The following is a 20,550-nucleotide window of genomic DNA, read 5'->3' on the forward strand; positions in this document are numbered from 1 at the left end:
AAATTTCAGTAGAGGAAATGAATAGCAGGTTTGAGCAGACATAAGAGAGAATCAGCAAACTTTAATTATAAATCAATTAAAAATATCAAGTCTAAGAAAAAAAAAAGAAAAATTAATAAATAAAAATAAACAGAGCCTAGAGACCTGTAGAATGCCATCAAGTACATTAACATACACATAGGGAACTACCAACAGGAAAGGAGAGAGAGGGGCAGAAAGAATATTTGAAACAATAATGTCCAAAAATATCCCAAATTTATGCAGTGCATTAATTTATATATCCAAGACACTCAAGAAACTCCAAGAAGGATAAACTCAAAGAGATCCACTCTCAGACACAAGGTAAACTGCCCATGATAAAATCAAGGGAACCCAGGCTGGGGGTGGAGCAGGTGGAAGGTACACTCACCTCCTCCCAGGGCCACATTGGAATTGCAACTAAATTATAAAAGAATAAACCTGAATAGCCAACTAAAGACTAGCTGACTAGAAGTCTTGTAACTGAAGACTTACAAAGGAAGTCCCATCTAGACTGGTAGGTAGGGTGGCGCTTTCCCAAGCGGACTGCCTCTAAATGGGAACGAAGCTTCACCCCTCTCAGGAGCAGCTCCCGCTGGGAGCCAGCACATCTGCCTGCACCACAGGTGACACCTGACAGGAAGCAGAAAGGATTTAGCGAGGGCGTCCAGGCATGCTCCACCCTTCCTTCAGGGGTACAGCCCAGTGGGCAGTGCTGGCTCAGAGGAGGGCACCCAGGTTGGCAGTATTTCTCAACAGCTGCCACACAGGAGCAAGAGAGAACGTGGGGCAGTGCTTGCATGTCCCAGTGCACCCGAGAGGTGGTACCTGTGTCTGCTGAGCAGAGCCCAAGATGGGCCATCTCTCTTAATGACTTTAGCTCTCACCTCTCAGTTCCTTCAGCTTCACTCTCCATGACTTTTACCTCCATTCGACCTAAAGCCACCCACTCCCAGAGGCATACCTTAACCCAAATGTAACTGCTCTGTCTTCAAAGTCACTCACTCAAACATCCCAGTTGGTGAAAGCCACATCCTCACCTTGCTGGTACTTCCTACGATTATCCTCCCCACCTCTCCCCCTCCCCCCAGTGCAGACAGTCCCTGTGCTAACCCTGTCTGCTTACTGCAGGTGTCACAGTGGTGGCAGGCAGATGTGCTGAGAGTGGTGAAGTGTAGGTCCCAGGTGGAGGCTGCAAGCATTGAGACAGGCTGCGTGGCTGAGTCTGGAGCATCTGTCCTCCTGCCTGGGGACAGAGAGCGAGCCTGCGAATGGACACAATGTGCCTCGAGGCCTCGCCTTGGCCCTGTAGGTGCAAGGGTGAGCTGCTCTTGCTGCCGCGTGCCCTGGGCTGCAGAGGCCGCCCATCAGGAGAGTTCACGTTCCTGGGGGCTTTGCTGCACCGCAGAGGCAGATTCTGGTGTTGCCCTTCCAGGAATGGCTTAGGAAGGGCCCAGACCATAGTCGGTAACTCCTAGTACTTGAGTGCAGTGAGGTCTGCTCAGGAGGCTGGATACCCCTGTGGAGTTCTGAGGTCTGAGGGTTCGGGGCTGGGACAGTAGTTTCAAAAATCACGTATGAGTCTGCCCCAGAAGTGGGGTAATCATTTCTGCCAGCAAAAGGGGGTGCTCATGGGCAGACAACACACTGAAACCCCAAGCTGTGCCCAGTACCTGGTGGGTGATCATGGCAGCTGATACCACGTGGAGATCACTGTGCACCAGGCAGGAGCACAAACTGGTCTGCACAGGAACCCACTGAGAAGGCACGAGCACCGTCCTGTTTCACAGACGAGGAAACTGAGGGACAGAGGTGTTAGGGAGTGTGAGTGGCAGTGCTGGCTCCTATCCTCTCTGAGCGTGTTCTCCCCGCCGCAGGGCCTGGCCTCAGCCACCCAGCACTCGGTCAGGGTCAGCGCACCCTTCCTCCTGCGTCAGATCTGAGCAGGTCTCTCCCGTTGGCACAGAGATTCTGGTCCTCAGGGTTACTTTCCGGAGTAGATGAGTAGGTGGTGGGAACAGCCACCGCTTTTACACCAGCTGGAGGCAGGAATCGGTGGTTCGTGGGTGGCCCACTCGGAGGGGCCTGTGTTTTCACGCTCGGGCTTTGCTTCCAGGCTTTGGAAAGTGACTTCGTCAGCGCCAACCTCCACCACTGGATCGACCTCATTTTCGGGTTCAAGCAGCAGGGGCCGGCCGCCGTGGAGGCGGTGAACACCTTCCACCCCTACTTCTATGGAGACAAAGTGGACCTCGGCAGCATTGGGGACCCCCTGATCAGGAACACCATCTTGGGGTTTGTCAGCAACTTTGGACAGGTGCCCAAACAGGTACAGCATGCCATGTCCTTTGTCTTCCTTCGTTAAATAAGTGTGCACAGCGTGAGCTTGCGGGGGAGAGAGGACATTTTCTCCTGGGATGGGAGCGACGAGAGGACAAAGGATCGAACAGGCAGGTGGTCTCCGATCACCCTCCTGTGCCCTCAGTGTCAAGGCTGGCCCTCAATGGCATCGATGATGAAGGTGATGACAGTGTTAATGCTAATGCGGAGGCTACATTCAGCTCCGATGCACCTGAGGGCACTGAGATAGACCCTCAGGACTTAATTCTTTAGTGCATCCGCCCCTAGAGCTGCTGTGAAGATCCAATGAGGGAAGGCGTCAAGGGCTCGGAAGTCCCTGGGATATGGTTAGCACTTAACAGGTGTTGCTCATTAGTGTGGTGGCCTCACTGACTTCTTTCATAAGCTCTGTGTAAGGAATTATTCTTTCACAGATGTGGACACCGAGGCTCAGAGGCTAAATAAGTTGCCTACAATTGCACCATGAGCAGGTGACAGAGGAAGAGCTCTGGCCTCACCTGGCTGCTCCAGAACCCAGGCTGCATGGCCCCTCAGCTGGCCCCGGGCCCTGGTGAGACTGCAAGGTCTCACGTGGGCCTGTGCCCCGCTGCCCCCACCCCTCAGGACAGGCACGGAGCAGCGTGGGCTGTGCATCAGGTGGGCACCCGATGAATGGCGTGCGGAGAGTGAAATAGTTGTTTACTTGATGCCAGCTCTGTGGATCTCCACTCAGTTCGGTGTGGAGGAATCTCACCCGAGCACCGCCCCTAGGCGCAGGAGCCTGGCCCCAGCCGGGCCCGCCGGGCAGGCAGAGGCCACCCTGAGGACGGGATGCACAAGACCCGCCAATTCCAGCACCACCCTGGGAGCGCCTGCCTCGCAGGAGAGCTGGACGGGCGCCTCTCGGTTAACGCAAACGAATGGCCTCTCTGCTGCCTGGGCACAGGGGACAGGCTGTGTGCGCTCGGCTCCTGGCGGGGCGTGTGGAAGGCCCGAGGGCGCCTTGGACAGCGGAACGCGGGCGCACCCAAATGCGGGTTCTCAGGGGAGGCTTGCGGGAAGGAGGGCCTTTCAGGAGAGAAGCTTGGTAGCCTGATTTTATTTCTTTCATTTAAAAAATAGAACACAGATAAAGCAATGAAATAATTCAAAACAGCAGTCACCGCCACCTGTGTTCTGTGTTATTGATCACAAGTGCTGACGCATGCCAGGGCCGCGCTTGGTGGCTCTGCTGGGCAGGGAGGAGTTCCGTAGTCAATGCTCACGTCCAGTCACCTCTGGTTTCTGTCTCGGCGTCACCCACCAGCCCTATGAGGTAGTTCAGCACCTGAGGGAGGGCTTAGCGGAGCCGGAGCCAAGGCTGCTCCCAGGCCTAGCGGCCCACTGAGCCCCACCTGTGCCCGGGCGCCCTTCTGAGGCCAGCCCCCACCTCAGCCCAGCCTCCTGGCACCCAGCAGGAACTCGGGCACGGAGGGCCCGGTGGCGGGCTGGCGCTGGCCTCGGCTGCACCCCTGGCCCAGCGAGGATTCCGCAGGCAGCGAGCCCTCACCCTCCTGCTTTGCCTGCTTATGCTAAAAGTTTGGCATTGGGGACAGTTTGACAGTAGAAGTCCAAGAAAAAGAAATAAGAAAGGCCACTAGTGGGCTCTGCCTGTGCTCTTTGAAATACTCGAACTCCTGATGCCAGGAGGTGTGCTGACCACGGGGATTGCTCCAGCAGATGGGGAGGGCATGGTCTGGAGGGGAGAGGGCCCTTCTGGCCCCGGTTCCAGAGGCAGCTCCGGGGCAGGGCCCCCGGTGAGCTCTCCTTGTCCCAGGCAGCGTGGGGAGCAGACAGCCCCGCAGCCAGTGGAGCTGTGCCCGCCAGTCCTGCACGGTGGCCTTGAGAGGAACCGCTGCTCGGACGGCAAGCCCCCCGTCTTAGCATCCCAGGGTTCAGGCAGGGGGTTCTGTTTACGCTGATGCCCCTGAGCGCAGGGCCAGGCCAGGCGCACGGAGCAGAGGTGCGGCTGCTACTTGCCATGGCCAGCTTTTCCTCTGGTGTCGGCCCTAACGCTCTGTCCCCCTGTCTCTCCAGCTCTTCACCAAACCCCACCCGGCCCGGGCGGCGGCAGGGAAGCCCTCACCTGGAAAGGATGTCACCACGCCTGCGAGCCTGCCGGGCCACCCGCAGCCCTTTTCCTCCAGCCTGCAGGCCCTGCGGCCCTCCCAGGTCACCGTCAAAGGTGAACACTGGCCCTGCTTGGTTTGGTTCTGGTTCCACGGCTGTCCCTCAGGACCGGCTCCTCCGGGGCTCGGCACACATGGGGGCTCCGTCTGACTGAGTCTGGGGTCGAAACAGGAACCTGGGAGGCCTCTGCTCTGAGAGGAACTCTGTCCGAGATGAACTCCCTCAGACCTGACGTCTAGGACCCACCTGTCTGTCCGTGTGTGTGTCTATCTGAGACACCCCTCTCTTTCACGTACACACACACACACACACACACACACACACACACACTCCCCTCTACTCTTTCACGTACGCACACACAAACACACCCCTCTCTCCTTCATGTACACACACACCCCTCTCTCTTTCATGTACACACACACCCCTCTCTCTCCTTCATGTACACACACACCCCTCTCTCTCCTTCATGTACACACACACCCTCTCTCTTTCATGTACACACACACACAGACAGACACACATCCTCTCTCTTTCATGTATACACACACCCCTCTCTTTCATGTAGACACACACACACACACACCTCTCTCTCTTTCATGTACACACACACACACAGCCCTCTCTCTCTTTCATGTACACACACAGAACCCTCTCTCTATGTTTCATGTACACACACACCCCTCTCTCTCCTTCATGTACACACACACCCCTCTCTTTCATGTACACACACAGAGACAGACACACACCCTCTCTCTTTCATGTACACACACATGTACACACACAACCTCTCTCTATTTCATGTACACATACACACATACACACACACACACACCCCTCTCTGTCTTTCTCTCTCACACACACATACCCTCCTCGCTTTCAGAGCTGAGCGGGGAGGCCCCAGGTTTCCCAAGGGAGGGTTGCAGCCTCCTGGCCAGGTACCTGCAGTTACAGTGGCTCCTGGCACCAGGTGGGCCTGCAGCCCGTTAACAGGAGGATGTGCCTGGGACTGATGGCCTGGGCGTGGGTTCCAGCCTGACACTTCCTAGAAGTCTGATGTCTGTGCCCCCCGGGACATGCACTGATCTGGGAAATACCACTGCATGGAACATTCTGATCCCAGGGAGTACGTGTGCGTGTGTGTGTGTGTGTGTGTGTGTGTGTGTGTATGTGTATGTGTATGTGTGTGTGTATGTGTGTGTGAGTGTGTGTGTGTGTGAGTGTGTGTGTATGTGTGTGTGTGTGTGTGTGTGTGTGTGTGTGTGTGTGTGTGTGTATTGTATTTTTTCCATTTGAAGTCCAAGAACAGTGTGCTTGCATTCCCAGCCCTGCTAGATCCGGTGCCTGGGAGGGCAGGTAGGACAGAACCCCAAGGCTCCTATGGCTTTGTACCATCTGCCCCCAGCTGTGGACCCTCCTCCCTTGCTGTCATCTCTTCAGAGAATCCCCAGGTTTCCCAAGGGAGGGCTCCTGAAGAGACACTGACAACCTGCAGGGCCACCCACAGCCCTTTTCCTGCCTGGTCACACAGTGAGCCATTGGCTCAGTCAGGGCGGAACCGGGCCAGGGGACAGCCTCAGGCCAGGGGACCCCCTTGGGGCCAGGGGACAGCCTCAGGCCAGGGGACCCCCTTGGGGCCAGGGGACCCCCTTGGGGCCAGGGGACACCTCAGGCCAGGGGACACTTGGGGCCAGGGGATCCCCTCGGGGCCAGGGGACACCTCAGGCCAGGGGACCCCCTTGGGGCCAGGGGACCCCCTCGGGGCCAGGGGACACCTCAGGCCAGGGGACCCCCTTGGGGCCAGGGAACCCCCTTGGGGCCAGGGGACACCCTCAGGGCCAGGGGACACTCGGGGCCAGGGGACACCCTCGGGGCCAGGGGACACCTCAGGCCAGGGGACAGCCTCGGGGCCAGGGGACACTCGGGGCCAAGGGACACCCTTGGGGCCAGGGGACACCCTCGGGGCCAGGGGACACCCTCGGGGCCAGGGGACACTCGGGGCCAAGGGACACCCTTGGGGCCAGGGGACACCCTCGGGGCCAGGGGACACTCGGGGCCAGGGGACACCCTCGGGGCCAGGGGACACCCTCGGGGCCAGGGGACACCCTCGGGACCAGGGGACACCCTCGGGGCCAGGGGACACTCGGGGCCAGGGGACACTCGGGGCCAGGGTCCCTGGAGTGAGGCTGGGAGAGAGGTGCCTCGGCCAGTGGTACCTGCCTGGCACGTGCTGTGCTGAGTCCACTTGCCTGGCCTGGCTCCTCGGGGTCCCAGCTAAAGGGGTGTGGTCCTTTAACGTGTGTGCTCCCCCATACTGACTGGGGGGCAGATATGTACCTTTTCTCTCTAGGCTCAGAGTCCCCCAAAGGCGCCATCGGCCACATCGTCCCCACCGAGAAGAGCGTCCTGGCCGTGGAGAGGGGCAAGCTGCTGCTGCCGCCCGCCTGGGGCAGGACCTTCTGCTGGGGCGCCGACGACCTCAGCTGCTGCCTGGGCAGCTACGGCTCCGACAAGGTGAGGGCCAGGCTGGCTGCCTGGCGATGGGACAGAGGTGTCTGGTAGGCGAGCCGAATGGAAGCAAGTCCTGTGCCCCTGTCCCCCATGGCTGTGCCCAAGCCGGAGTGAGAGGGGTCACGGGACTGTGCCAGGGCCCTCGTGGGCTGAGCCTCCGACCACATTCCGAAGAGTGAACTCACGAGTGAGTGCGTATCCTGCTTGTCTCCCGCAGATCCTGACGACGTTCGAGAACCTGGCTGACTGGGGCCGCTGTCTGTGTGCCGTGTGCCCGTCCCCCACGACAATCGTCACCTCCGGGGACAGCACTGTGGTCTGCGTGTGGGAGCTCAGTATGGCCAAAGGCCGCCCCAGCGGCCTGCACCTCAAGCAGGTACATACCTCAGGCAGGAGTGGGGGCCTGGGCAGGTGTAATGCCTAGGTCAGGTGTGGTCCCTATGGCAGGTGTGGTCCCTAAGGCAGGTGTGGTCCCTAGGGGAGGTGTGGTCCCTAGGGCAGGTGTGGTCCCTAGGGCAGGTGTGGTCCCTAGGGCAGGTGTGGTCCCTAAGGCAGGTGTGGTCCCTAGGGCAGGTGTGGTCCCTAGGGCAGGTGTGGTCCCTAGGGCAGGTGTGGTCCCTAGGGCAGGTGTGGTCCCTAGGGCAGGTGTAATGCCTATGGCAGGTGTGGTCCCTAGGGCAGGTGTGGTCCCTAGGGCAGGTGTGGTCCCTAGGGCAGGTGTGGTCCCTAGGGCAGGTGTGGTCCCTAGGGCAGGTGTAATGCCTATGGCAGGTGTGGTCCCTAGGGCAGGTGTGGTCCCTAGGGCAGGTGTGGTCCCTAGGGCAGGTGTGGTCCCTAGGGCAGGTGTGGTCCCTAGGGCAGGTGTGGTACCTAGGGCAGGTGTGGTCCCTAGGGCAGGTGTGGTCCCTAGGGCAGGTGTAATGCCTAGGGCAGGTGTGGTCCCTAGGGCAGGTGTAATGCCTAGGGCAGGTGTGGTCCCTAGGGCAGGTGTGGTCCCTAGGGCAGGTGTGGTCCCTAGGGCAGGTGTGGTCCCTAGGGCAGGTGTAATGCCTAAGGCAGGTGTGGTCCCTAGGGCAGGTGTGGTCCCTAGGGCAGGTGTGGTGCCTAGGGCAGGTGTGGTCCCTAGGGGAGGTGTGGTCCCTAGGGCAGGTGTAATGCCTAAGGCAGGTGTGGTCCCTAGGGCAGGTGTGGTCCCTAGGGCAGGTGTGGTCCCTAGGGCAGGTGTGGTCCCTAGGGCAGGTGTGGTCCCTAGGGCAGGTGTAATGCCTAGGGCAGGTGTGGTCCCTAGGGCAGGTGTGGTCCCTAGGGCAGGTGTGGTCCCTAGGGCAGGTGTGGTCCCTAGGGCAGGTGTGGTCCCTAGGGCAGGTGTAATGCCTAAGGCAGGTGTGGTCCCTAGGGCAGGTGTGGTCCCTAGGGCAGGTGTGGTCCCTAGGGCAGGTGTGGTCCCTAGGGCAGGTGTGGTCCCTAGGGCAGGTGTGGTCCCTAGGGCAGGTGTGGTCCCTAGGGCAGGTGTAATGCCCAAGGTAGGGGTGCCCTGGGCAGGTACAGGCCCCCACATGCCCCAACAGGGAGGTGTGAAGGTGGCACCAGCTCTGGGTCATGGGGCACCATTCCGTGCCCAAGGTGGATTTGACAATGAGAGGCACCGCGTGCACCTCAGCGCCAGGGCACCTGGTGTGCTGCCCTCGGGACGTGTGTGAGCCTCTGCCCGGGCGCCGTTCTGTGGGCAGCTGCATGCTCCCCTCCACAGCCCTGTGGGTGCTGTTGTCATCCGTGCACACGGGGTGGGGGGAGAGGTGCAAGGAGCTTGAATGACTCATCCAAAGTCATGGCGCCAGGAAATGAAAGCAGGAGGGGCTGCGGCAGGGGGTGCGCAAAGCAGCCTGGGTGGTGGGCGGCAGAGGACTCCTGGTCCCACCTCACCAGGCACCACCACTCACAGCGAAGGGCAGGGCACCCCCTGATTCTGGAAGCCCCACCCCAGCAGCTGACCTTGGAGAGCAGGTGTTGTCATTCTGCTTTCAGAGCGGAGCCCAGACAGGTCGGGTCTGCATCCCAGGCCAGGTCTGTCCAACTGTGAACCCCACGCTCTCTCCCCGCGCGCTCTCTCCCTCCCTGCGCGCTCTCTCCCTCCCTGCGCGCTCTCTCCCTCCCTGCGCGCTCTCTCCCTCCCTGCGCGCTCTCTCCCCGCGCGCTCACTGGCCATGTGGCCCTAACGTAGCAAAACCAAAGCTAATCACACACAGCTGACCATGGACCAGATTTCCTCAGTGGGACACGTTTCACAGGACATGATCTGGGTTTCTCTGTGTGTCCACGTCCCCCCGTCCCCGGGTGGTGCGTGGTGGCCCTCAGTGGCCATGCGGAGGGATATGCTGGGGCTGCACTGGGGCGGGTTTGTCCTGTGGAGGTGGTGGCACCGCTGAGGGGCAGCGGGCAGTGAGGCGCAGTGAGCAGCGCGGTGCTCCTGCCTGGCCCCCGTGCCTGTTGCTCCTTCATTCCCATCCGCTGCTGCGTCCCAGGGCTGCGTTTTATTCCAGAGCGAGGTGAAGCCTGCATTACCCCGTGGACTATCCCCTCTCCCAGGCTGCACTCGGGAATGGCGAGAGGTACAGCCCAACTCCAAACTGGCCGCGGGAGCCAGGGAAGCAGGCCTCCCACCGCGGCCCCAGGCCCCTCGGTAGTGCAGATGCCTAGGGCAGGTGAAATGTGGTCTGGTCTCTGTGAAGCCCACTGACAGCACCGCATGGAATGTACCCTCCTCCCCCAGAACCAGTCAGGAGGAAGGGGTGTGGCAGTCCTTCTAGACAAAATCAAACTCGTAGCAGGGCCTTGGAGCCCCCAGACTACCAGCTGCTGAGCAGCGGGGTCTGTCCCCAACTGGTGAACAGAGAAGTCATCGTTAAATAGCGCCAGAGACAGACTTTGAAATTGTTTTATTTTAAAAGAGGTTACAGCATTAAAGACAAATTTCAAATTCACTCCAAAGCAGGATGATTCTCTGTAATCCCCACAGAAGTTGTCACGGGTCCTGCGACCACCCAGGCGCACACATTCATGCCATCCTGATCAGCATGTAGATGTGCTTAGTCCATGTCCCCCCGGCCTGTCTGGTTGTTTCTGCTCTTCTACAGTCTCTGTAATTCACATTGCATTTGTTCCCCAAAGTTTCATCTCCATGGGATTGCATTTCAGTCGGTTCATGGCCCCCCACCACCGTCCCGTCAGCCCGTTTCCAGCGCGGATGGGTTGGAGCAGCGCGCAGGCCAGGTCCTCCGCAGCCCGCTGATTGCTTCTGATGGATTGTTTCCTTGAGATACGTTTTAACCGGCGGAACGGTGGCTCAGTGACGCACGCTTTCTGTAGCAGCCCGTTGCTTTGCGGTGCCTCCCACGCTTAGCTAGGGGGGCCGGCTCGCCGCAGCGTCCAGCAAGAAGAATCATTTTCAGAGGTCCTCATTTATTTCACTTTTGCGACTTCGCTTAGGTATAAGATGACATCATGAGGCTATTGTAACTGACCGTGGAGAGAAGTGTTACTCTGAGGAGCAAAGGAACTGGTTGAGGACACATTGGAACCCTCTCTGGTTTCCCAGGCCTTTCCAGGGGTCTGCGCTGGCTGCCTTTGTGGGTCGGGGTGCCTGTGTGTGCTCTCCCCAGAGAGCAGCAGCCCGGCCCCACTCACCTGCACGTGCGGGCTCAGCGCTTCTCTCTCAGAACCCCAGCCTCCCTCCGGCCACTGGCCGTCACTCTTTGGAGTCACTGTGTCCCCTGTGGTCAGAACTGAGTCATCAGACTTAGCTCACCCTGAGAAGACAGCCAGAAAGCTCACGCCAAACCCCCCACTTGCCTCTATTCAGATGGTTTCTGTGTTCCCTGATGACCCAGCTCCTCCGTGGGCCATGCCCAGAACCTTCCAGGACCATCCGGTGATGCCACGTTAGGGTCCACTGAGGACACACGGAAATCCGAGGCAGAACCTGTCATTGCTGTGACCAGGCAGGTGACAGCTTTGACCCGATGAGCGCGGCGGTCTGTTCTGAAGATGGAGGTTTGCCACTAGGGAAGCGGTGACCACGTCTCAGACAGCCACCTCCGCATCTGATTCCGGAAAGGAGAGGCACGTGCGTGTGCAGCCGCTTCACATCACCCACCCGAGCCTCTGGTGGTTATGACCACGCCTGCGCCAGTAGCACTTCCCAGCTCCTGGGACGTGTCTCTAGGGAACAAGCCCTCTGGCCAGATCTGGACACATAACCATCCACAAACCAGGCCTGACCCTGCACAGGCCAAACTGAGGGGCTGAGCCCGGGCCGGAGTCACCCACCGCCTCGTGGCCAGACTGGCTCTGAACCTGGTTCCATCGGATTTGCAAAGTCACCTTCTGTTAACTATGACCTATGCTCCCTGCTTCCTTCAGGGTCACGTGCGTTTCTGGAGACCCTCAGTGTGGTGCCCAAACTTGAGTGTGTGTGAAAGTTCCCTGGAGGGTTTGTGAAGACCTGGGGGTGGGGCGCCCTGGAGTTTCTAACTCGTAGGTCTGGGGGTGCCTTTGCCACCAGCTCCCAGCGATGTGGATGCTGCTGGCTGGGGTGCACACGTCAACAGCGCCCTTGCCCGTTAGCAGTAGCACCTGCTGCCCAGGACGAGAGACACATACGGGGGACAGAGCACAGGTGCTGCCGCCTCTGCTGGGTTATGATAAAGGGACACGCTCCTCCCAGCTGGGCCTCAACCGGGGACAGACAGAACTGAGGGCAGCCATGTGTGCACGCACACTCACACGCACTCACACACACACTCACATCCCCCACGGGCTCTGGAGTCACTGAATCACTTCACCTCTGCTTCCTCACGTGGGCCGGACAGTGAAAGGAAGGGTGGAGCATCTCACCAAGTAGCTGGACTGCTGGCCCCTCCCCTAACCTGTGGTCCGGTCTCTTGTCTCAGGCCTTGTACGGACACACCCAGGCTGTCACCTGCCTGGCAGCATCAGTCACCTTCAGCATCCTGGTGAGTGGCGCCCAGGACTGCACCTGCATCCTGTGGGACCTAGACTACCTCACCCACGTGGCCCGCCTGCCCGCCCACCAGGAGGCCATATCTGCCGTGGCCATCAGTGACATCTCGGTGAGGCCCCCTTCTCACATCTGTGTCCTTGACATGTCTGTGAGCCTGGCTGTGTGCATGGTAGCTGGTGCCCTCGAGAAACCCAGGGGCTGAGCACCCGGATGTTGAGAGTGCCCCAGTTGTGCGGAGCATTCTCTACATAGGCAGAATGGAGCCATTAGCATGTGCAGCATGTGCAGCTAGAATCCCCATCATGGGGTGTAGACTTCCCTGAGGATGCTGAGGCCCACATCTGCTCACAGAAAACCTCAGGGCTCCAGGGCATGGGCACAGCAGGAAAGGGGAACATGGGAGGAGGGGAGATGGTGGAGGGTCTTCCTAGTGCCAACTTTGGCTGACAATGGTGCTCCAGGTGGACTTGAATCCAAAATGAATGTTATGTGGGCAGATGGAGGGTGGATAGATGAGTGGATCGATGGAGAATGATGATAGGTGGGTGGGTGGGTGGATGGATGGATGGATGGATGGATGGATGGATGGGCAGATTGAGGGATGCATGGGTAGATGGATGGCAGGGGATAGTTAGATGGATACATAGGTGTGTGGGTGGCTGGATGTTTGGGTGACTAGTGGGTGGATGGTGGAAGAATGGAAGGATGCTGGATGAACAGATGAATGAGTGGGTGTATCAGGAAGGCACCAAACTCTGATCTGCAAGAATGTAAAGCCTAGAATGAACGATGTCCCCAGACCTCAGAGAAGACTTATACCGGGACAACAACTTATTGAACTCAACTTGTCCAGGAGCCAACTTAGTTTACTAAGCACCTGCTGGTCCCAGTGCTCAGTGCTGGGCAGCCATGGTCTCTGGCCTCAGGCAGACTATTCCAAACAACGAGGCAGGGACATGGGGGAGCCCAGCCCGGGAGGCAGGGGAGGACACAGAGCTCCTGACCTCCCTTCTGTTGGTAATGCAAGGTTCAAAGGCCTGGCACTATGCATCCCTGTGACAGTGGCCACTAATCCACTGGACACAAATTAAACAAGGACTTGAGGAGCAAACGCTCTGGGTATAAACATTTAGAAGATGTAGTGGGAAAATTTCTCAACAGAAATTCCCTCCAGAGGGACGTTGTTCAATATTATGAGCCATGTGTAGCCATTTGAGCCTCTGTACTCTGCCCTCTACCAGGTAATGTCCAAAACTTCTTAGGGACAGGGATGGCCAGCCAGGTAGGCTCTGTGTACTACCCCTGCCAGGCTAGACCCTGCCAGTCAGTATACTGCCAGGGAGAGAGCTGTGAGGAGTCCAAAGTCAAACCCACCAGCTTGTGCAGGGAAAGCAGAGTCCAAGCAAGCAGATGTTTAAAAAGCTGGGCACTCGCAGCTGCGTGAGAACGCAGGGCAGACCCGCGTCAGCTGGGAAGAAGGGGGTCTCAGGAGGTCTTGGAGCACCTGGTTAGTCTTCAGAAGACGGTGGGTTGAGGGTGCCTGGTCACAGACTGAGAGGCTGAGCAAGTGGCTGAGCAGGAGGCTGGGGGCAGGCAGTGACCCCGCTTGGAGTGAAGCCAGGTCTCCCTGCGCAGGGCACCGTTGTCTCCTGTGCTGGAGCCCATCTGTCCCTGTGGAATGTCAACGGACAGCCCCTGGCCAGCATCACCACAGCCTGGGGCCCAGAAGGAGCCATAACCTGCTGCTGCATGGCGGAGGGGCCAGCATGGGACGCAAGCCACGCCATCATCACTGGAAGTCGAGACGGCATGGTCCGGGTAGGTGTGTCGGGTGAGATGAGGGCACGGTACAAGAATGTGCTCATCTTTATTCTGCTCCCTTCCTCCAACGGTCTGAATCTGCAGGCTGCATGAGACCATTCCAGACCAGGTCCCTGTAGCAAGTGAGGGCAAAGACAAGGCTCTTTCCAATATACATGTATAATTTATACAGACATACTTTCACATAATGAAATAAACATTTAGCATAAGGTATGAAAGTTGAATGGCCAAATGCATAAGAACATAGCCCAGTGCTAAAAAGAGATATTTGGACCATTCATCAATCTGTTCACCCACTTGTCCATTCATCTACCCATCCAACTATTTATCTCCCTACCTACCCATCTATCTATCCATCCATCTTTCCACGCATCTATCCATCCATCCAATAAAAGATCCACCATCTGCCCAATTATTTATCTCTCTCCTTCCTCCATTCCTCCCTTCCTTCTTTCCTTCCTTCCTTTCTCTCTTTGTTCTTTCCATCCATGTATCTATCCTCCCATCTACCCTTCCATCCATACATCTATGAATCTATTCAGCCACCCAATGGTTTGTCCAACTACTCATCCATCCATCCATCCATCCATCCATCCATCCATGTAACAGTCATTGAACTCTGGCTCTGTGCCCGTCACTTTATATAAGCCATAGGGCACACAGACAGTAATGATAAACAGGTCATTGTCCTCAGATACTCATATTCCAGAAGAGGGGGCAATCAGAAAATATACTCATGTGATTTGTGCTATCATTAGGATCATTGAAATGTGCTGTGCATCCTCCGAGGGGGGCCGCGGAGAGAAGAAGCCAAGAAGGGGAGGAGAGATAAACATTGAGGTGGAAAGAATAGGTTGGAAAAAACAAAATACAGGTGATTTTTCAGCGACTGACAGGAAGGAAGGATGAAGGAATGAGTAAAGATAAAAAACAAGAGGCGCACTCAAAAAACTGTCAATTGAATTCCACAGTTTATGAAAGGAAATGTTAATTGAATTCTACAAGGTGTTCAAGAAATGCCCATGGAATTCTATAAGCATTTAGAAAGCTCGTTCTTTTAGTCTTGCCTTCCGGAGGCCTCTGCACTCAGTCTCAGAACCATCATGGAGATGACGCTTCAGGAAGCAGAATGGCTAACATGGTAGATATTCTGAGAGGAGAGGCATTTATTTCCAACAGAGGAGACATCAGAGGAGGTGGCATTTCAACTGATTTCCAAGGATAAGGGGAAGTCAGAGAGTCTGGAGGAGGCCACGCAGTGGGGGCCAGCTGCACGGACAGGAGAGACGAGGCTGAGGAGTCCCCTTACAGGTCCCATCTGTGGCGAGGGGCGCAGGGTCTTTGCAGAGAGCAGGGGGTCCTGAGCTGGCTGCAGGGTGAGGAGGCCACAGGTCTGCGCTCAGTGGTGCATGGTCCACATCGTCAGCCAGAGGAGCCGGGCATCGCTCAGCTTGGGAGCTGGGCTCCTCCATAGCCGAGCTCAGCAGGGGCCGCTGTGGAGCTCACAGAAGCGTCTATGCATTTAAGTGGAGGCTGGTCCTTGTCCTTCAGCGACAGAAGTCCAGACTCAGCAAGTGCAAGCCCTATGTGGTCAGCCTGAGGTACTGACAGCATGGCTCGGACCAGGGTCAGGATGGAGGCCCAGCTGCTGAGTGGTGAAGAGGGTCCCGGGGGAGGGGGGGTGGCAGAGGGACGAGATGGCATTAGCTAAGTAACTTAGTTACAAACTGGCTGCTGAGCCTTGTCCTTGCAGGTCAGGGGTGGAGGGAGATGTACTATGAACACACAGGGTGGAGAGGGAGCCATCCGAGCTGCAGCTTGGCTAACGCTTTGCACCGGGAAGCTGGAGCCCAAGCAACCTCTCCCCAAGAATACATGAACATCAGCAGCAACAAGGCACCCTGCCTCCCCTCCCCGGAGGCCCCCCTCCCCGCTGTGATGGAATGGGATGGGCCCTGAGCCTGCAGACGGACCACTTCCCCCGCCCATGGCGTTTCTCCTTTCGGCAGATTTGGAAGACTGAGGACATGAAGGGGTCTGCTCCTGGGCAGGTGGCACCGGAGGAGCCCTGGGCTCTGCCCAGCAGCCCGAAAGGTAGGTGCCCCACCAGGGGTGCAGCGAGGCACCTTTGCTCGCTCAAACCTCCCTCTCCTGCCCCCTCCTCAGCCCAAGGGCTGCAGCTCCCCCCCAGGCCACGGAGCCCAGGGAAGCCACTGAGTCTCTCCGGCCTGCGGTGCTGGGGAGACAGGAGCACGGTTTACTGCGGAGCTGTGGGGTGTGCAGCAGGTGGAGAAGCTCTGCCGAGTGGCGGCCTCGGCCTCAGCCTGCAGGGACCGTGAGCTCGGGCGCACGGCTTGGCTGTGTGAACAGGGGAGGTGGTGGTTGTCGGGGCCTCCTGAGCATCTGGAGGGGCCACACCTTGCAGCGCTTGACTGTCTCTCCACCTGCCTGATGGCTCTGCAATGTCCAGCTCCCCAGCCAGGGCCTGGGCCAGCTGGAGAGTCAGGCTCCAGGCAGGAGCTGGGAGGGGTCGCGCCGTATCCCCAGGGAGAGGAAGGTCATAGGCCCAGCCTGCCCGGTTCATCCTGGTGCACCCCACCAGCTTCCCACGGCAAGTTCCTCACACCGGCTCTGAGGGTCATGGCATCGGCTTTGGCCAGGAGGTTTATTGAAATGCTGAGCCAGGTCCTGTGCCCAGCCCAGCCCCCGGGAAAGATGGGGGCTGTTAGGGTTTCTGGGTCTGTCAAGTGCCCGGGTGGCTCTTGGCACGCACCCCAGGGCGAGAACCACTGCTCGGAGCAGATCCTCTTCGGGTTGGGGTAGGAAATGTGTCCTGCTGCCTCTGAGTCCCTGGCACCACGCCACCACGGCGTCATTGCCGCCTGAGGGAGAGCGGACACGAGCAGCCGCACGGGACACGCCGTCGTGCGTTCTCAGTCCTCGTGTCAGCCCTTGCAGCAGACGTCTCCGTGACAGTGTGAGGAAGGAGGAAACTGAGGCACAGAGAGGCTCAGTAACTCGCCCAAAGTTCCCCAGAAGCACATGACCACTGTCCTTCACTCCTGCCACCAGGGCAGATGTGACCACTGCCGGGTAACCTCCATCACAGCTCATGCCAGGGAACCATGGTCACACCGCCGGACCGGCTCCACTGCCAGGAGCTCAGCACCCACCTTATCCCCACGCTGAGCCCAGCTTAGAGTGTGCAGGTGCAGGTGCAGGCTCACAAGCCTCAGCCAGGGCATGTCTTGTGCTCATAACAGTGCTCAAAACTGATAGTCAGAAAGGGGCCAGGATCGGGCATGACACACGGATATGTGCATACATGTCCCGTGTCCTCAGGTGCCATAGGGGCAGGAGGAGCGCCTTGAGGACATGAGGCCCTGCACTTGTGCGCCTGTTCTCTAACTTCCGTCTGGAAGCTGTTTACTTGTCAGTGGCAGCAGGACCTGCCAGTTGAGGGTTTATCTGAGGAGCCCCTCAGAGATTTGGACTCAGTCTGGAATGTAAAAGTGCTCGGGGCCAGCTGGTTGCTCAGACTTGTCCGCAGCACACATGCACACGCGTGTCCTGGTGCACAGGCTGCCTGCACACCCAGCAGCCACCTGGGGCCGTGGGGCAGCTGCCTTATTCTTGCCCAGACGCCAACCGAGTGGCTTCACAGGGACAGACGCAGCTGAGGTCTCTCCATCGCGCCTCCGCACTGAAGGAATTACTGTCTGCCCCCAAATGCGGTCATTAAAATGAGTGAAGTAACAATCATTGAGTTATATTTTTTGAAAAAACATTCTCAGCATTTAATTATTGGTTGTGGTGTGAGAGGATTTAGATAAGTTGATAAAGCCAACTTTATGTAATTTATTTTTACTAGGCAATTAAGGGCTGCATTACATCCTGGCAGCAAGGTATTGTGGGGCATCTTATTAAGCATAAAGCCAGTAAACACTGATGAACAATTTTGCTGAACTAGGCATGCAATTTAGAAAGCAATAATACACAAATCCAATTTGGTCCACCATGGATACGCGGCACGTCAGCACATGTAACTATCACAGCCGGCAAATTAAATTGGGACGGCCCTTTTTGCAACAGCACAGGCCAAGATTAAATATATTTCCCCTCAATTTAGCAAGTTGCTGACCACAAATATAAATATGTGTGTGTGTGTGTGTGTGCGTGTGTGTGTGTGTATGTGTGTGTGTGTGTGTGTGGCCCTCGTGTGGGTGCACACGTGCATGTGTGTGAAGCCACTTGGGCTTGCTAACTGTGCTCTCGCGCGCTCCCCACAGGTCACAGGTGCGAGAAGAATCTTGCCCTGTGCAGAGAACTGGACGTCAGTGCTGCTTTGACAGGGAAGCCCAGCAAGACCAGCCCTGCGGTGACAGCTCTGGCTGTGTCCAGGTAACCACAGCTTGGCTTCCGCAGGCCTCCAGCAGAGGGCGCTGTGGCCACCCCGGGGAAAGTGCGCCTGGCTCAGGCAGCCTCCCTGTGGGACCCAGGAGGGCCCACCATGCACAGGACTCAGGTCGGGTGGCCATGCGGGGCCCTCGGAAATGTACTTTAGCACATACATGTCCCTGCTCTCTCATTGAACACCCATGAATCCATCAAGAAATCCAAAAGGTTAAAGTAAATTGCTTTGTGATTTTATCCTAAAGAGGACCTTTTCCTGAGGCCCCATGCCGACTGCATTGTTTATCCTATTAATGCCGGGAGGGCTCTGACCCCATGCAGAATAGCCACATGTCAGAGGCCACACGCTCCCGGCTGCATCTCAGCACCGGAAGCACCTGGGGAAGCCGGAGGACACGGCAGGGCCCAGGTGGAGGCAGGGCCAGGCTCGCGGTGGGGACTACAACCTCCATGCTGGCCCTTTCCTGGCTGCGGCTGGGATAAGCTGCCTCTGACACTCCGTCTCTTCTTTCTCTTCCCCAGAAACCAGACCAAGCTCCTGGTGGGCGATGAGAAGGGGAGGATATTCTGCTGGTCGGCCGAGGGGTAGGAAGGAAGAGATGGCGGCGGCCCCGGGCGCAGCAGCCGTGGCAGCTGCAGGGAGAAAGCTGGGCCTGGACGTCTCCCCTCTGCACGGCCCCCGAGGAAGGCTGGCTGCCCCAGAGCCCCCGGAGTGCCAGCCTCTCCAGGGCCCCGGGACCTCGGCCTTGCCCTGCACCATCGTGGGCTTTTACAGACGGGTAGGAGCTCGGGGCTCCTGCAAACAGCACGCTGGCAGCCGGGACCCTGACGCCACCTGCACACCAATCACATGGGATCGCCTTTCAAAGAGCTCGTGGCACTGGGGAAAATGGGGTTGCTTACTGGAAACTAATGGGAAATGCTGTGTTGTCTTTATTTTATTAAAATGACTATTTTCCAAGGGTAAGAGCTCCTGAGTGGAAAGTCGCCACCCCCTCCAGGCAGCCCTCGGCATCTCTCTCCTTAGGAAGCCGGAGCCTCAGGGCAGCCGCCCTCCTCCTCCTCTGTCAGCCCCTCCAGCGGTCTTGCCGCGCTGCCAGGCCTCGCGGGGAGTGGGGGGCCTCACTCAAGAGGCTTCTGTGGCGGAGGCACAGGCCTCGGACATGAGGCTGCCCAGGGCAGGCACAGGCGTCCGCCTGCAGGGCCAGCCCACCAAGGCCTGCCCGCTCGGCTCTGCACCCACAGCGGTGGGTCCCGGCCAGGCCCTGGCGGGGCAGGCTCTTCCCAGGGCCCATCCCTCCGTGGAGGCCGAGGGTCTCGTCCACATGGCGATTAGAGCTGGAGCTGCTCCTGGGAAAACTTGGATGCCAGGTGACCCTGCTCTCCACTGAGCACCGGGCCTCTGAGGAGTTCCAGTCCCTTTGTGCCGGGTCACTGTGGGCTCAGTCGTTGGGCATGGAGGGCCTCCCCTCACGTGGTTGTCCGCTCCCAGCAGCCTTCAGAACTCCTGAGGGACACGCACCTGCCTCCCGAGGACACCCAGCTCAGGCGGTGCACAGGGACGAGGGCGCTGAGCTCCTTGGCGCCGTCTCCCCTCCCTGGATTCTCCTCTAGGGAATCCGGGTCATTCCCACGTTCCTATAAGCCGTGCACAGCCTCACACCCCGCCAACCTAGCTCAGGCCTGGGATGGCAAGAAAGGGGCCTGGTGTCTGGTGGCTCCAGGGCAGTGAGTGAGTTTAGAGATGGCTGCGGGAGTAGGAGTGGTGTGTCGCTATGTCCAGAACAGTGATGAGGGCGGTTAGGAAACAGTGACCTGTCTGTAAACCGGAAGTACCTGCAAAGAGCAGGTGGTGGAGGAGACACAGCTCCGGGTCAGGGCACAGCCCTTCGGAGGAGAGGGCTGACCCGGCCGAGGATCGGCCGCCCCGCACTGTCTGCAGGCACTATTAGCTCACACGCCTTTCCGCCTCCTCGTCTGTCTAGGCTACACCGGACAGCCCCAAACTGAGGGGCAGAGAGCACCCCTCCCCGGGAAGGCCAAGAACCAGGTTTGTAAACTCAAGGCTGGCTGCTGTCCTGCTCCAAACACGAGCCACAGCGCTGGCCCACGAGGAACAGAGCGCTGGCCCATGTGGAACGGAGCGCTGGCCCATAGGCTCTCTCGGGCACATTCACTCAACGAGCCTTTCTGAGCACTGGCCTCGGCTTCCCAGTATCGTGGGGAGAAGGAGAAACAGCGTCGGGCCTTGCTGCACACAA

The 20,550-nt window shown here is 58.3% G+C and overlaps 1 protein-coding gene across 1 annotated transcript in view; it reads left to right on the plus strand.

Annotated features, from left to right (window-relative positions):
- The window catches only part of WDFY4 (WDFY family member 4), a 234,656-nt gene extending 215,428 nt beyond the window's left edge, over nt 1-19,228 (plus strand). The window contains exons 53-61 of the mRNA XM_054729209.1: nt 2,135-2,347; nt 4,435-4,582; nt 6,854-7,038; nt 7,253-7,411; nt 11,985-12,164; nt 13,691-13,873; nt 15,886-15,970; nt 18,166-18,277; nt 18,812-19,228. Coding sequence (XP_054585184.1) covers nt 2,135-2,347; nt 4,435-4,582; nt 6,854-7,038; nt 7,253-7,411; nt 11,985-12,164; nt 13,691-13,873; nt 15,886-15,970; nt 18,166-18,277; nt 18,812-18,878 — 1,332 coding nt within the window. The 3' untranslated portion in view covers nt 18,879-19,228. The remainder of the gene's footprint in view (nt 1-2,134; nt 2,348-4,434; nt 4,583-6,853; nt 7,039-7,252; nt 7,412-11,984; nt 12,165-13,690; nt 13,874-15,885; nt 15,971-18,165; nt 18,278-18,811) is intronic.
- The last annotated feature ends 1,322 nt before the right edge of the window (nt 19,229-20,550 follow it).

Source organism: Eptesicus fuscus, chromosome 17, assembly GCF_027574615.1.
Source record: "Eptesicus fuscus isolate TK198812 chromosome 17, DD_ASM_mEF_20220401, whole genome shotgun sequence".
NCBI lineage: Eukaryota > Metazoa > Chordata > Mammalia > Chiroptera > Vespertilionidae > Eptesicus > Eptesicus fuscus.